Consider the following 17,251-nt stretch of genomic DNA (forward strand, 5'->3'; position numbering starts at 1 on the left):
CATGCTCCTCTAGATCTCGTCCATGTTGTAGTATATGGACCTATGCCTTCCCAGTCACTTAGTAAAGCGTCGTATTTTGTGGCCTTCATGGATCATGCTACCCACCGTGTTTGGGCTTACCCTTTGGTACGAATTGAGGATGATGTTACTATGCTTGACAAGTTTATGGATTCTGTTGGTAGTAGGCCTAGATGCTTGTAGATGGATTATGAGAGTCATGCTATCTCTCCCAACTTACGGATCTCTTGTCAGCAATATGGCATTGATTTCTTATGCCCACAGTATTATGGGATTGCTCATGGCATGTGCTTGATACTATGCTTACCACAACTGGATTGTCTTATGGCTTTTAGGCTGAGAACCTTATGACGACAATCTACTTGGTTAATTGGACGTCCTGTTTCTCTTTGGATGTTAATACTCCGCATGAGACATGGAGTGGCATGAGACCCTCCTATGATCACTTGAGGATGTTTGGCTGCCAGGCATCTGTCAGTATGCCACATAAGCCTATGTCACGCAAATCCATACTCCTTGGTTATAGAGATGGTGACTTTACGACTTACAGGTTTTGGGATTTGGATGCCAATCAAGTTCTACGCAGCCGTCATGCTGTCTTTTATGAGAAACAGACACCTCTCAGGCCTCTTGATGCATGTTTAGTGCACTTTATGGTTGATTCTACAACCGTATGTCAGTCTTCCGCTTCACTGAGGCCGTATACTATCTTGAGACCCCCTGGGATGCTTGCCCTCTTTCACTGATTGACTCTGGAGATTTTGGATGCTCTCTGTTGTCTTGTATACGCCATGCTGATGCTATGCGCTACTCTGATGATGATGATGTACAGCCTTGCACTCATGAGTTGTGCTGGATTGCTCCATTGTATGGAGCTGCTGGATCACTTGCCTCCTGGATGTCTTGGACTCGGAGATTCCTAACACTTACTACACAGCTCGCTTTCTGATTGGGTGTTGGGTGAGATGCCATGATTCCTCACCCTCTCTCTTTTCTTTTCTTTTGTTTTTTCACTTCCTGGCCAATTGGCCTTTTAGTGGGAGGTTGTTGGGGTAAAAGGCCCTTGGGCCTGTCCGTGTACAGTGACCGCCCATATTCTTTATTTATATATATATGAAAGTGCAATAAGGCTATCATAACATTGTTGACAGCACCTACATTGTGTGTGCTCTTCTCTCTCACGTCTCCTACATCCCTTTCATCATGAAATCATAGATGTGAATTGAAACAATGGCTCAAAAAATTTCTCTTGACATGTGAGGTTGTGTTCTCAACACTTTCACCACTTTTTAAATAAAAACACTACTAGTGTTTCACGTGTGTTTCATGCGTATGGATCGCTAAGCCGCTTGGCAACAGCTTCGCTACCCTGAAGCAGCAAGCGAAGTTGCATGGCAAAGCAAAGTTGCAACTTCGCTCCAACAATCCATTTCTTCTCTTTTTCCTCTCTATTTCTAATTTTTTTCTCCCTCCTCCTCTCTCTCTCTTTTCCTCTAATTCCCTATGTCTAATTTTCTCTCCCTACCTTCTATTTTAGTTTTTTTCTCCTCTCCTGGTTCTCTCTTTCTTTCCTTTTTTCTCTCCCCCCTCCTCTTTTTTCATTCTCTCCCTCCGCTTTTTCATTTTTTTCTTTTTCTCTCTTCATTCTCTTTTTAAATTTTTTTCTTCTCTTTTAAATTTTATATTTCCTCTCTATTATTCTCTCTCTTTGTTTATATTCTCTCTTCTTCTTCTTCTTCTCTCTCTCTCCTTACTTTTCCTTCTCTCTATTTTTTATTCTCTTTCTAAATTTATCTTTCCTTTTTATAATTCTCTCTCCACGTTCTCTCTCTCTCTCTCTCTCTCTCTCTCTCTCTCTCTCTCTCTCCCTCTCCACACTCTTAAAATATGTAAATTTCATATTTGCCCTATATATAATTCTCTCTATTCTCCTCTATCTCTCCTTTTAAAGTTTTCCTATCGCTCTTTTTTATCTATATATATTTTTTCTTTTCTATTTTTCTCTTTCCTCTCTTCCCCTTTCTCTCCCCCTATTTTCTATCTTTTAAATTATATTTTTTCCCTCTGTCTCTCTCTCTTTGTCAAAAACTATATCCAAAAAGATTATATTTTAAAAAAACTATTCTCTTTCCTCTTTCCCCCCTCTCCGTCTTTTTCCCTTTCTTCTTTATATTCTCTTTCATCTTTCACCCCTCTTCGTCCTTTTTCCTTTCTTTTTTTTATGTGTGTGTATGTGTGTGAGAGAGAGAGAAAGAGAGAACCTAGGCACTACACATGAGAGAGGAGGAAGGAGAGAGGAATTTAATTAAAAATAGGAGAGGAAAGAGAAAGGGAGAGATTATACGTGTGAGAGAGGAGGGAGTTTTAATTTTAAAAATAAAAGAGAGAGAGAGAGAGAGAGAGAGAGAGAGAGAGAGAGAGCCTAGGTCCTACAATGAGAAAGAGGAGGGAGAGAGGGGCTTTTATTAAAAAGGTGAGGGGGAAGAGAAAATGAGAGATCACTCTCGAGAGAAAGAGGAGGGGAAGTGGTTTTAATTTAAAAACAGGGAGGTTTGGAAAAAGGGGTAGGTTCAGGAAGCCCTCAAGAGGTTCGAGGCTTCCCCAACCTACAACCAAAATAATATAATAGTAAGAAGTAAGATAAAATGAGTGGGCAGTTGCACATTGTTCCGTCTTCCAAGGCTACACAACTATTTGACCATCACTAACATACTTGTTGGAAGTAAACAAGGTATGGCGTTGCTCGTGGCCTTCGAGGGAGTTTAACGTTTTGATCACAAGACTTGCAGTCTCCTTTAGGGCCCTTCAACGGATAAGCCGACGTGCCATGAACGTCCCTACAAAAAGCTAGCTTTTGATTATTACCATAATAAGGTGCAAGGCTTTATAGTCGGTATCCATTATTACCTTTTAGACCACCTAACGAGATCATGCATGCGGGAAAGGGAGGATTTTTTGTTAAGATACAAAGCGCCGCATCAAGCAAAACAGCAACAAAGAAAACAAAGAAAAAACAGCAAACACAACAGTGGCTTGCTCTGGGTTGCCGCAATACAGATCCCCCTCGCATGTGACGGAGTAGAAGAGATGCGACAATCCAACAGAATACACCCATACCGAATGCGAGCAATGATTCCAGCAAAGTACACGAATCCCCGAGTAGGCCGCAAAAGCAATCGTTAGAATGCTATACCATGGAACCCACAGAGGAGCTTGCCCTTGCCCCTTCCCCTCCCCCTGTTCTGAGTTATCCTCAGCTTTTCTCTTTCCAGATTTCCTATACTACCACAACAAGCGAGCCTTCCGAAGGCCAGGCAAGTACAAACCCACCACTCGTCACCATTGAATGTCACATTCTGTGTTTTACCTGCCCCAATTCCCCTGCTTCCAGCAACACACAGTCATATTGCAACTGTTCAGAATTGGCCCCAGCTACAACATTTCATCGTTTCTGTAGCATTTCAAAAGAATACTCGTTTGTAGCACAGGGTCCATCATGCCCCCAGCGCTATTGAGCATCCATATACAGTACCCAAAGTCGAATCTTTTCTACCAAACGTATGATTCCAAGCCTGAGAATCCCCGTATCAAAAGTATCAAACACCATCCACTCATCATATTGTAAAGCACTCGTTTTGTAGCACAGGGTCCATCATGCCCCCAGCTATATAAGCATTCACTTACAATATCCAAAATCGATCTTCTCTACCAAACGTATGATTCCGAGAGAATCACCATAACGATACCATGCAACATAAGTATCAAACACCATGCATGCCACATGTATATATACAAAGCTATTGATTCCTTACCCAAAATGGCCCCAAATTATGTAAAGTTTAAAGCCAATTAACTTCTCCACGGTGTACTTCTTTGATCCAAACCTGGCACGAGTATGCTGCTTCAGTTTTTATGACCAAGCATTTACAATAGCTCATACAACGTGTTCCTCTATCGATTCTAATGGTGCAGAGGGTAGAATGGAGGAAAGGCATTCTGGAAGTGGATTTTCAATTAGAGACATTATTTGTCCAGGACAGAGATCGGATTTACTTGGTACATGAAATGAACTTTTCATACACCTAGCAAACCTTATAACTTGCTAGAAGCCTATTCAATATAGTGTAGAATCATAGTCTTTAAAGAACTTAGCAATATTAATTTACTCAACTTTATGCAGTCACATGCATTCTCAAATTTGAGGAACCATGTGGAACCGAATTACTCCGACAATCACAGCTTGTCAATAAAATTCGAGTACTCTTCCTCCTAAATCTTTTTCTCAGGTTTCCCACGATAAAGTTTAAGATTCAACCTGTTAAGTTGATGAGTAAAATTTCTTACCAGCTCAGGTCAATGGGAGATCAAAAGCCAAAACATTGCAGAGAAGACATGCATTCAGCACCTTCTAGAGGTAGAAGGCCACAACCCCCTACCACTATGAATGAAAAATGATAACAGAAAGACACTTACTCCCATAAGGTGATCATTTACCACAACAGATACATGCATGAGTTCCATTGGCAAACTTTGAGATGAATTAACAATTCTAGTTTCAGACTAGGCTGTGAGTGTAACTGTTAATACTAAGAATGTCAGCTTTTTTATGTGCTTGTTGCAGTGTATAGTAAATGGCACTTCAATCGAGGAGGCTATACAAATTGGAAAGGAGAAGGGTATAATTGGACTGGTAAAGGCTCTTTTCATTGGGCTCTATATTTGTGCAAAGGCTTGTCCAATAAAGATAATGTGGATCTTTGATAGGATAAAAGCATTTTCAAACATGGTCATGTTCATCGTAAGGCTGCAAGTCAGAACAGACTGGATGAGCGCTATCTGATCCTTGTACCTGGAAAATTGTTTGTCTTCAAGGTAATTTTTTCTTAGTGAACACATGCATTGCAAAAAAAGAAACCAATGCATAAGATAAGGGAAAGATAGAGATCATAGCAGCATGGAACAGAGGGAATGTGGGCTTGGCATGCTGGAACAACATTCCCTGAGAGTCAAGAACAGGGAATGCATTCCAAGACAGAAAAGTTCCAGCCCCCATCCCCTAGTTGGAATGTTCCAGCCCCATTCCCTATTCTCTTGTAGGGAATGGACTAGCAGGGAGACAAAGGAAATTTAAGACTTCTTTTTTTGTCCCTCTCTCTCTCTCTCATGTGAGCCTTGAATCTTGACACTGACACTTGTATTGTCCTTGGTCCTTTTCTCATATGTACTTCAGGCTTTCACACATGTATGGCTTAAGTCTTGCTTTATTCAACTCTTTTTTATGTAACATATACACATTTTGCAAAATCAACTGGTTAGATACTTTATTTAGCTCTTTTTTATGTAACATATACATCTTTTGCAACATGGAGTGGCCTTAATATGAGGGGTACTTGTTCATTTTGTTTTCAGTGGTGCAATATGATCTTTAGAGTGATGCTTTTAGAGTGATTTTGAATACTTATGAGTATACCTCAGAATTATGAAAATTTCCTAAAGTTAACTACTGTTTAATGTCCCCACTCTTGGAACGGGACCTTCCCATTCCTGTGTCATTCCCTGCTCCCCCTTCTTGGTAGCTATTATAGAGATTGTTAAGTGATGTCATTGTAGATTGGAAAACATGAAATCATAGTGGCAAATGTCTTCTTCTACAGAACTTCGATATAATTGGAAAGCATGTTCGAAATGTTACCTCTCTTCTTGGAGCAACTGTACAGGTAAATTTCTGTCTTCTCTAACTTCATCCTGTGGAGACATTGCTTCCATAGGGTAAACACATGACAAGCTTGATATGCATATATGCATATGAGAATAGAAGCAAAATGACACCTGCTACAAATGCAACCTTGCTGAAAGATTCTTTCGTGTGAAATTTTATATCGACAGATGCTCTTAGAAGAACAAGAGTTCCAAGTCTCAGCACCTGGATCCAAGACCATGTCCCTCCTTCCAACAGACCAGGTGAAATATTTTCTCCATGACATAGTACAGATGCATGGATACAGGACAATGTTGTAGCATAAGCAGGTTAAGATCCCATGACGCTTGCCATAATAATATTTTGGAAGGTACTGATTCTTGCAATTTCATGATGCATTTGCAGGCAGAATTAAATTCTTGGGTGGACGCACTGGAGTCCTCAATAGAATACACAAAGCAAGCAGCCAAAGCTGCAGACTTAAGTACTACACTGACAACCATGAAACGCAGAAGCAGATCTAGCAAGGCAAGGGTACAATGGGACACTTGCAGTCTTAAGCAGGATGCTGAGCACGCAAGCAATGAGATGGAAGACACACACAGTATGAATGTAGAAGGCACTCAAATTGCCCAAGGTTGTACACCTGATACCACATTGCCTGAAAGGTCACAAGGGGATGGTACAGCTTGGATAGCTGATGATCAAACCCCAGATGCAATTTTCTCTACAAATTTTCTGAACAAAATTTCAAGGGATACTGAACAGGACAACCGGAGAACAAGAACTGGCATTCAGAAGGCCATGATGTGCCTTGAGAATGCACTTGATGAGATGAGAATAGCAATAGATAATATTAGAATGAGAAGGCCACCTGCTGCTTGGAACAAAGTAGGAAGAGCTCAGTTTTCTCCCTCAAAGCCATTAAAAGGTTTTGACAGGAGGATATGGGAGGAGCAAGGCTGGAAGGGAAGAGAGAATGAGGATAGAGTTAGGTATGGATGGGAGGATCTCCAGGATCAGACACCTGCTTACTACCCAGGAAGGCATGCACAGCAGACCTGTGAGGAACCACTGCCGCACTTCAAGATTGAAGAAAAAAGATGGCAGCAAGTTGGGGAACAAAATGTCCAAATCTCACCAAGAGCTCAAGCAAAGGTATCATCATCTGCTGATCACATAAGGAGTCCAAGATATGGTTCATCTGCAACAAACTCCCCAAGGGAGCGGAAAAGATATGAGGAATCCAACAAATTCAACCTCACATCTACAGGGGTCAGAGATCCAATCTGGAAGAGCAGCAAACTTGATGGTTACACTACAGGAATGACAAAGACCACTGCATCCATGCCTTCTGCAATGATGCCACCTCCATCTCTCAAGACAACCATGGTACACCGCTCAAAGCAATTTGACAGTACTGCTGAAGAAAGTCAAGAGCCCTATAGTATGTTTGTCCCTCATACAAATAGCAGACTGGTCCATACAGGTGAAGAAGCCTACATGGACACACAATTTTACGGGATGACATCTTCCGATGAAGAACTCTCAGAAGCAAATAACTATCCTGGGTTAAGTGATGCTACCTCATGGGTGAAGGGCATGGATGGTGGTGCAATGAAAACAAATTTGAGCCCAAATCAAACTGTTTCAGAGGTTGTCCTGACTTCGAGGAGTAGGACCATGCCTCTTGATTCTCGAACCTTGCGAACTTCTAGAGTCACCCACCATTACAAGGATGATGTGGACATGCCAAGTACTGAATTTGAGAAGCAGGCAAACCATGAAGCTCGAATTTCTTCCTCTAAAGCAGTACCACAGTACACTGGCACTTCACAGCAGTACACTGGCACTTCACAGCAGTACACTGACACTTCACAGATGAGAAGAGCATCCACCCACCCTCGAGTTTCACGTGTCCCTAAAATTCCAATCCTGCCTCAATCGGATGCCATGGATCTAGCAAATGAGGAATCACCAGGGTGGCGTCGCACTGCCTCTGTTTTTTCAAGCAATAGGACATCGTTGATTGATGCAGATCTTCATGAAAAAGAGGAGACAGATTCTCATTTTCATGTGATACCTGGGCAGCATGCACTGCCAAGAACAACCGAGGTTGAAATAGGTGTATACAGGAAAAAGTCAACCTTCATTGAACAAAGTGCAGCTTTGCAATCTCAAAATACATCTCCAACACATAAACACCACGACACTTCTGGACAACTAGCACAAAGGCAATCCTCATCAGAGCACCTCTCCCCCAGGGATCCCATACAAGGCCATAAAGGAGTCTATTGGGAAGAAAGGTTTCACTTGAATCAGTATCCAGAGTCAACATCAAGTAGGCAAAGCCATTCTGGACAATATGCCCCCCTTGCAGAGTCTTCCCCACAATATCATGACTTTCCCAGCCCCAGACAAACATCTGTCATGCCAAATTTGCTGCACTCAAGTGAGCAAACTGGGCAACACAACAACCGTCCAAGCTTTACACAAAGTGAAACCAGAAATAGTTACTCAGGAGAAACCCTATCTCCATGGGCAAGGCCCGATGTTGCACCAGTATCAGCTCAAGAACTTGGCCAAGTAAGTAGTTCTATCATGTATCCAACCACAAGCGGGCATCACAGTACATTAAGTCATTATGTAGACACAATCGCAGAAACAGAGACTTCCAACCAACATATCTATGAGAGCCCACAGATAAGCACAGTGCAGTCATCTGGATATCGAATGCCTGATAGGCATCAATCAGAAGGTGTGGCAAACCATGTTGCAGGATTAGCTGTTAATCACAATTCCAATCCACCTCTTAGTAGAAGTCAAACTCAAGCCCCTCAAATGGAGCTGCCAGCTTCACATGCTGATAAAAGAGCTTTCCAATCAGGTTCATATCAAGCTTCTGAGCTGGCTGAAGTTGAACCAGCTCCAAACCCTTATAGACTCTCCAGAGAGGAGGCTGTGAATGGAGCTGCAGCAGCTCCAAATGTCTACAGACCCTCAATAGAAGCCACTGTGAATGGTTCTGGTGAGAGATGGATGTCCATGCCACCTAGTCCCTATGCTGTAGAAAGAAGACCATCTTACTCGAATCAGGAAGTGATGCATGGCCCAGAAATAGAGCAAGGACCCACCAGGCAAGGCCAAGTGGATCTGGAAGGTAACATACCACCACAAAAGGACCCTGCCGATTATGCAGAGCACATCCAACATGAATCACCCAGAGTCTCCAACCATGTGCCATCATCTTCAGATCCCTCAGGAGGCCCCGTCTCAACAGAGGCTGATGGACCTACTGTTCATGTCAGTGAAATAGCAGAACTTGTGAGCAGACTAGTGAAAATAACTGCAGGAGAGGAGAGCGAGCAGCAAGGATATACCGCACAAAAACAAGAGGCTCCTATCCAAGGTGCTTCAATGCTTGAAAGGGGTTCCACAGGCAATATGACTGCTGATTCAATCCCGCCATATGATAGCAAGAATCAGCACTCATTCAACAGGATTTGGGCAGTACCAGCACCGGATGAAGTAGCATCAACATCATCATCACAAGGGTCCCAAAGATTCTCATCTCAACTCAATGGCCAACAATTATCAAGTGTGCCTCTTCTTGCGGGACAGCACCAAGTCTTAAACTCCAATCCCAATCTTAGCAGTACCCTTCAGATGCAAGGCCTAAGCCTTTTAAGTGGAGAGGGAACAACAATTGATAGCCCTATTACTCTGAAGAGTGCAGATGGAGAAGTCATAATACTTGGGAAAGAGAGGAGGTCTTCAGTTGGGCCACTTACACCTCGAGGCAAACAACAGACAGAACCTATTACGGCTAACAGTAGGTTGAGCATTGTCCAAGCACAAAGGGAGCTTCGACCAGCTTTTACAGATCCTCCAGCTCCAGCTAGCAGGCGACAAAGCCAGATAGAGCAAGTGCCACAGAATTCGGTGAACCCAAATGTAAGAAATCGTTGTTTCCATAAATAAGGCAGCAAAACCTTCAAATGTATCTGTTCAACTGGTTAAACCTGCACACAAGATAGGTGTTTATTACTGGCCATCACACTATATTCATTACCTAGAAAACTAGGGTATGCGCAGTCGCTCATGCTCTCAATTCTGATATGGAACTTTTATTTGAGTGATGCCATGAAAGATGATTCAGTTAATAATGTTTTAATGGTTTCACTCTGCATGCAAGTGTCGGTTAATGTTCATGAATTTGCAATGGTTGCAGGATGAAGTGGATGCTTGGTCTCTGGCAATCCTCAAACCCGGGGTGCCAGCTCAGATATTCAAGTTTGAAACGGCAAGACACGTCTCTCTCTCTCTCTCTCTCTCTCTCTCTCTCTCTCTCTCTCTCTCTCTCTCTCTCTTCGTAAATCTCTCTCTCTCTCTCTCTCTCTCTCTCTCTCTCGTATTGATTGAGTGCGTTTTGTTCCGACAGCAATAACACTAACGAGAAAATCAGATAGAACGAAGCTCACCTTCGATATAAGATTCTGGTCGTAACAAGGGCGCTATGAAGCAGACCGAAGAAAGCTTTCAGCTCTGCAGAGCGCCCAACGTTTGTGTGCTCCATCAAAGCAAAGCGCAGAAAGCTTTCAGCTCTGCAGAGCGTCCAACGTTTGTGTTCTCCCTCAATACAAAGCGCAGCCAAAACGTGCTGTCGGAGAAACTCACACTGCCGCCATGGTCGATGGAAGACGTAATGACTCTGGGAAGAGGAGGAAGTTACGACGGAGCAAGAAGCATGGTCTGCAGATAAGGTTTGCATGAATTTGTACCAAAATAAGCTAGGCGAGCTGGCTCATGAGAGAATTCATCATTATATCTAAGCTACCTCTTGTTGCTTCTTGTTTGCCATCTTTATCTTTTTCTATCTTGCACATATTCATAATTCAAGTATAGTTTACTACTCTACCAAGAATCTTGAAAATGTGCAACTGTCCCCAAAAGAGGTATAGTTTGCTAAAGCACGATAGAGTTTTGAGTGCAAAAGTCAAAATGAGCAAGCAATGAATGCACAACGTTAGGGCCACCATCTATGTGTGAAGGCCCTATTACCAACAACATCTAGGCCAATTCATAAAACTAGCGTTCCTGGCGCGCTTCACGCGCAAGGAACGCTATCCCGCATCGCGACAGCGGGGTGCGAGGGGCAGCTTCACTTCCCTATCGCACAGTGGATAATGCTATCACAAAAACATCACATGCTTTACTCTCCTCTACTCACAACCCCTCTATCTCTCATCCCATTTACAACTCCCCCCTCTGTATCCACACTCACTCAATCACTCTCAACCTCTCTCTTTCTCTCTCTCTCTCTCTCTTACACACATGTATAAAAGGCCAAATATGCATTTGCATCAAAGAGTACATAGACTCATATATACATGCAATGACCATGCACCAAACTTATAGACTTGTATCTATACTTGCTCTGCACAACAATTAGAAACAACTTGTATCCTTGGATGTTACAATGAGAAATAACATTCCTATGGTGAAACGAACCACAAATAAAAGATATATGAGCCACACCACAAATTTAAGTTTGTCCAAGCATTGCATGCAAACTCTCAGTATTAATAACCCACATAGGTGAAGCAAAGCTCGAAACCAAAGTTTCTTCTAAAGACTGCACCAATAACCTTGCACCACAATTTCAAGTATCAACAAACCACAAAGTGTCACTCCTTGATTGTGCCTATGCATCTACATCCAAATGTTACAAAAAAATTTACAGTTCCCATAGGGTCTAACCAAAACGAAGCTTTCTTTTCTTTGAGAAATAACTGGGAAATTTTCCACTCTCCAATATAGCATGGCCAGGCGAAGCAAGTCTGATCGCCACTCTTCATCTCGTTGATGGTACAGGGGACATAATAGTATTTCCACTCTCCAATATAGCATGGCCAAGCGAAGCAAGTCCGATCGCCACTCTTCGTCTTGTTGATGGTACATGGGACATAATATTAAAACAACAATACCTGCTATGCGCAATAGCTAGAAGTAGCTCTACATGATCATTCGATGTTACAATCAGAAATAACATTGCTACGCTGAAATGAACCACAAAGTGCGAAGTACCACTTCTTGATTACACCTATGATAAATAGATATAGATACATCTACATCCAAACGCTACAAAGATGTTGAAACTTGCCATCGGGCCTAACCAAAATGAAGCTTTCTTTTCTTTGAGGAATCACTGGGAAAAATTCCATTCTCCAACACAGCATGCTCAAGAGAAGCAAGTCCCATTGCCACTCTTCGTCCCGGTGATGGTACAGGGGACATGATAGTCTTTCCTCTCTTTCTTGCGCCTAAAATTTTAAAAGCTCACAATGTAAATATAAACACATCCAACAATTGACAAAGATCACTTAACAGTGGAATAACAATACCTGGCTTAATACTTGCAAACCACTTGGCAGGCATTGTCACAGCTTGATGTAGTGTCACAAAACAACTGAGGTCCTTAAATTCATATGTCGGCCACCCCCTCGGTATTCTATCAGTGTGAAATCACCGAAACCTCTTGTCTTGCTCAGCTTCATCCATATGCACTCGAAAGCACTAAGTATACCCACAATGCACCACCTCAATAAAGATTGGAAGTAAAATCTCTATGTTGACATCATCATACAAACGTTCAATGACCCTTGCAAGCGTTCTTCTTATAATATCATCCGTTGTCACTGTGCGCAAGTCACACTACAGTTCCTTCTGATACTCAGAAGCTGGATAATAACCCCAGCTTGGAGTAGGCATCTGTAAAAGTCAAGCAAACACTTATATACAGTGTAGGGAATATATACTCAATTACCATCGAGTATATGCCAACCGAATATAGCTTTGAGGCTATCTCACATACACACCAAGCAAGGACTACAAAGCCATCAAAATTCAATAGATACATCTCTAAGAAAATTCATCTCCGTATGTATCTTTGCAAAAAAGCAATGCACCTCATTGCATCTTCTGAAGTACCTCCTTGTACACAATGTTCGTCGTGACATTCATAGTGCTTCCATCCTCATCCAATAACACCCTCACATCGCATGAGGATTTCACCCTTGAAAATGCAACATACAACTGTCCATGTGTAAATACCGGTGTCTTTAAGTAAAGATCAACAACAGACAATGTCTGGCCTTGCGACTTATTGATCGTCATAGCAAACGCCAATCGAATAGGAAATTGCCTCCACCTCATAGCAAATGGAAATTGCAAGGTGCTAGGAATAAAAGTGATCCTAGGAATAAAAACTCGTTCCCCTACATTTGTCCCTGTTATTATTTCAGCATCTATCACATTTTTATTGAATGCCTTACACATCAACCGTGTACCATTACACAAACCTTTTGCTGGATTTAAGTTCCTAAGCAGAATAATAGGTGCATTCATCTTTAGCAATAATAGATGGGGAGGAAATCCATCTCCAAGATCCAGTGTATTTAAATACTCTACAGAGTACAAAAATGAGCTATCACCCGTCTCTGCAATTGAATCCGCACTATACTCCTGGCATCGATTGCAATGCACAATGATTCAAAGAAGTCACCTCTGTATTCCGCGCTGCAAGTATAGCACGCTCACTAAAATATGCCCCAAAGTCTCTCACCACGGACACTTCACCGTACACACTATTAACCAAGGTTTCAATAGAGCACCCTTTCAATACCATGCTAGATGGAATATGTAACTTATCACAATTCTCCGTAATACCCACTCCATCCCCTATCCCTTGAATCCAAGCAACAAATCCATTATCCATTACACCACCAACGGTTGACATCCTCATATTCCCAGACAACCTTAGCACCTTGACATACTGCCATAAATGAGAGCAACATAGTGCCGCATTAGCAATATCTTCACGGGAGCCCTTCATCACGACGGGCAGGATTTGCCTAAAATCACCCCCAAGCAAAGTAACCTTTCCACCAAATGGTTTATCATAGCTCATAATATCTCTTAAAGTTCTATCAACAGCTTCAAATGCAAACCTGTGCATCATGGGAGCCTCATCCCATAAAATAAGGCTCGATTGTCTAAACAGTTGAGCAAGATTGCTCTGAACAGGAATATTACAGGTGGATCGATTACATAGATCCAATGGAATTTTAAATCTCGAGTGAGCAATATGACCGCCCTGTAGAAGCAAAGCAGCAATGCCAGATGATGCCATTGCCAATGCTATATGACCATCACTGCGCAACCTAGCAAGCAAACACTTGTAAAGAAATGTCTTTCCAGACCCACCAGGACCATCCAAAAAAAAAACATCCCAAAATTTCCACCAATGGCACCTATAACTGCATTATATGCAACCCTCTGTCCATCATTCAACATTGCCTCCATACAAACACAAACTCTACGTTGCTCTAGTATATCATATGCATATTCATCTTCTAAAAGAGGGTTAGCACACAACTGAGAATCTGTTCAATGAGGTTCTGGCAATCCATCAAAGTCAGACAATATTCGCCCATATTGTCGCAAAAGATCCTGAAGATGCAATAAAGCCCTCTTTGATGCCTCTTGTTGTAGAATTGCAGAAGATATATGCACATGCTCTAGCTGTAACTTATACAAAATATCATCCACCATCGGTGACATAAACCTATCCCAGAGCTGACCAGGTTGCGCAAGCTTACAGAAGATCAAAATTGCAGCAAACAAAGCACGCAACTGGGCACCAATTTGTATAGATGCAGCCTTTTCCAAGCACACAACACACTCATCATCACCCTCTAACATGCCCTTTGCAATGCAGGCTTCCTTAAAGGTGTTGTACACCACGTTGCCAACAGTACGCAAATCATCAAAAGACATACATCCTGGAGACACTGTCAAGAGCATTCGCAAGTAATAACGCTCACCAGATGTGGGCGGCACAAAGTATATTTGACCACACATATTTCCATGCTTTCTCTTCGTCCATACCTTTTGTTGTGCATTCCACACCCAATACATCGGGAAGTCTTGATACTGAATAGCTCGAGCCTCTAGATGAATACGATTGCACACAAACCATTCCGTAAGAGTAGTTTTCCTGATATCTTCATTCTGCATAACATCTGATATATTGTCTGTATCTTGAAACACCACATAATTCTCATCAGGCAAGTGCACCTGCAACCGTTGTATATCAAGCTTCTCATTGTGCAATGCGTAGTCATATATTCGCCAACACGCTTCCGAAGCAGAAACATACCGTGCATCTAAATAACTCTCGATCTCATCCACTTCACGAATGGTCGTACCATTTAACCCTGAGTTTCCAACAAAAAATTTAATCGTTGCACGATCATGTCCCTTGTATATATACTTATACAAATACTTAACAGCTGCCACCGTTGAGCATACCTCAACATTTATATGTGCATTGTATTTTTTACTCAAGTACGGATTGTATGGAACAATCCATCGATTATCAATAGTATTACCCTTTATTGTGACTGTCTTTCCATCATCTCGTCTTCTATAAACAGGATAGCCAGAGCTATCAACAGTTGTTACATTCACAAACCTCCGAGGGAATTTTTCAGTGCATCGACCATTGCGCATGCAAGGGCTATTGGGATTCATTACACCGCAAGGACCATGGACATTGCATTTTGAGATAGTTTCAAACAAAGCTGAAAACTTTGCTCTATCAGAAAACTTAGCACAAACAAATCTATCATAATGGCATGCTTCAGAGGGTTTAAAAGGGTGCTCCAAAATTAGCAAAGTATGAGAATGTGGTAGCCCCCGCTTTTGAAACTCAATCACACTAACATAGCCTGCAACATTTCCAAACAGATTCCTTTTCAACAATGTATTCATCATATCAGCATGTTTTTTATTGAATACCCGAGCAGTCAAATCAGGACGATCATAAGCAGTCTGTCCAGGCAACAAAGCATTAGTTATCTCTAACCACTTTGGATTACATGTCATCGTTATAAACAGATCAGGTTTTCCCTTACTTCGCACTATAGCCATGGCATCCTGATACAACTGATACACGTGTCTTGGCCCACCAGTAAAAGAAGACGGCAAAACCACCCTTTTTCCAATAGAGGCACCAATAATCCCCATGGGCCCATCATCCATCACTCCCACCATATCTGCTAAGCCCTTATAAACTTCCGAGCGTAAAACTGATTGATTTTTATGACACCAAGCTAACCTACATTGCTCTATACTATAATAAGCATCAACAATAAATTGTTGCAACAATCGGCCACCCCGCAACATGCATACCTCCGTGTCCTCACGCACTTGTAGTCAAAATGCATAAAATTGCATCTAAGTAACACAGTCCTTATTAGACAATCCATGTATATTAATTGGAACATTAACACCACTATAAGGTACCTTTACATGCCAACCATCATCACCCATAGGAAAAAGAAGAACGTATAGCATTGGCATATATGTCCTATGCAAGTTTGAAATAGCAATACATCATCCATCCCGACTATAAACATGTATGTCTCGACGATCAAGAGTATTCTCATCGCCTTGTCCTGGCATGATGGCTGCAACCTCAGTTGCCACTAGAGCTGAGTATTGTCTATTAGCATGTTGAACCCCAAAAATAGTCATTCTCAAATCATGCAAGGGATTGTTTTGCAATTGCATACCCACAGATCTAAAAGCTTGTGCATATGCATTGTGCATATGCATCATAGAGTGAAGCTCCCCAAGCAAGTTTGGCAATAAATTAGGCATAACATCCAATCGATTAGATAACTCATGCTCAATATCATAAACATAAAGTTGTGCAAATCTTGGCCTTTCTTGTCGTTGCACATTAGGAATCAAAGGGCCTATATGAGGATAAATGGAGCCATGCACTCTAAAGGTATAAGAATTTTCCACAACAGATAAAAGCTCATCAACATTGGCACCAAGCGACACAAATGCAAGAGCACTATTATATGCTCGTATATTATTTTTAAATACTCTGTTTTGAGGATGCATACCATGCAACAAATCATGCAATAGTTGTGGTGGATATTGCAACCGTGGCAACATTACTTTTCCATTTCAACAACAATGTTTACCAAACAAAACTGACCCCTGCACTTGAGCCTCACATCTCCACAATTTAGCCAAACATAGCTCACATATCTCAGAAAGACTCCCCATGGAATGCATAATCGGGTCTTGAAATAGCAATATTGTAGTTGCGGGATGAATATCCATTGCAGGCAAAGCATGTAAAATGGAGCAAAAACCCCCATTTCGAGCACTAAAGGTTGGAGCATTATTGACACGTGACTCATTAATCACAGCATTTCCTAGGTTTTGGTGATTTTCAGCATCACAATTATAATCATGAGCAAACTGCTGCTCAACCAAACTGTGAAGTCCTTCACGAATCAAGCTATCATGATTTAGAGCCCCTCCTTGCAAAACATTTCGGCACTCAACTATAGTAGAACACATCTCTTTATACCCCCTCCGGTCATGTCTTGCCATTTGAGCCCTAAGCCTAGCAATCTGTCGTCATCTATATCGTGTAGAGTTGAGTCTATG

At 41.8% G+C, this 17,251-nt stretch overlaps 2 protein-coding genes across 2 annotated transcripts; one reads left to right on the forward strand and one right to left on the reverse strand.

The window, feature by feature from the left end:
- Nucleotides 1-2,977: 2,977 nt before the first annotated feature.
- LOC148024353 (uncharacterized) lies at nt 2,978-10,289 on the forward strand. The gene is made up of 11 exons (XM_087693971.1): nt 2,978-3,332; nt 3,991-4,074; nt 4,199-4,275; nt 4,366-4,432; nt 4,640-4,708; nt 4,783-4,890; nt 5,673-5,735; nt 5,905-5,979; nt 6,122-9,670; nt 9,948-10,019; nt 10,158-10,289. Exons 1-11 carry the CDS (start codon nt 3,213-3,215, stop codon nt 10,161-10,163), a joined length of 4,290 nt encoding a protein of 1,429 aa, XP_087550097.1. The 5' UTR covers nt 2,978-3,212; the 3' UTR covers nt 10,164-10,289.
- Nucleotides 9,601-10,487, reverse strand: LOC148024354 (uncharacterized). Its single transcript, XM_087693972.1, has 2 exons — nt 10,198-10,487; nt 9,601-9,738 (listed from the first exon to the last, which is right to left on the reverse strand). The coding sequence occupies exons 1-2, from the start codon at nt 10,485-10,487 to the stop codon at nt 9,711-9,713; spliced, it is 318 nt and encodes a 105-aa protein (XP_087550098.1). The 3' UTR covers nt 9,601-9,710.
- Nucleotides 10,488-17,251: the final 6,764 nt, after the last annotated feature.

Source organism: Lygodium microphyllum, chromosome 15 (genome assembly GCF_053477565.2).
Source record: "Lygodium microphyllum isolate KBCC chromosome 15, Lygodium_microphyllum_v1.1.10, whole genome shotgun sequence".
NCBI classification, from domain to species: Eukaryota; Viridiplantae; Streptophyta; class Polypodiopsida; order Schizaeales; family Lygodiaceae; genus Lygodium; species Lygodium microphyllum.

Coding starts and splice junctions, on each gene's coding strand:
- LOC148024354 (XM_087693972.1), bottom strand. CDS start 10,487: ATGCAAACCTTATCTGCAGACCATGCTTCTTGCTCCGTCGTAACTTCC. Junction 9,739..10,197: donor ACCAGAATCTTATATCGAAG/GTGAGCTTCGTT, acceptor TCTTGTGTGCAG/GTTTAACCAGTTGAACAGAT.
- LOC148024353 (XM_087693971.1), top strand. CDS start 3,213: ATGGAACCCACAGAGGAGCTTGCCCTTGCCCCTTCCCCTCCCCCTGTT. Junction 4,709..4,782: donor AGAAGGGTATAATTGGACTG/GTAAAGGCTCTT, acceptor GATCTTTGATAG/GATAAAAGCATTTTCAAACA. Junction 5,980..6,121: donor CCCTCCTTCCAACAGACCAG/GTGAAATATTTT, acceptor ATGCATTTGCAG/GCAGAATTAAATTCTTGGGT.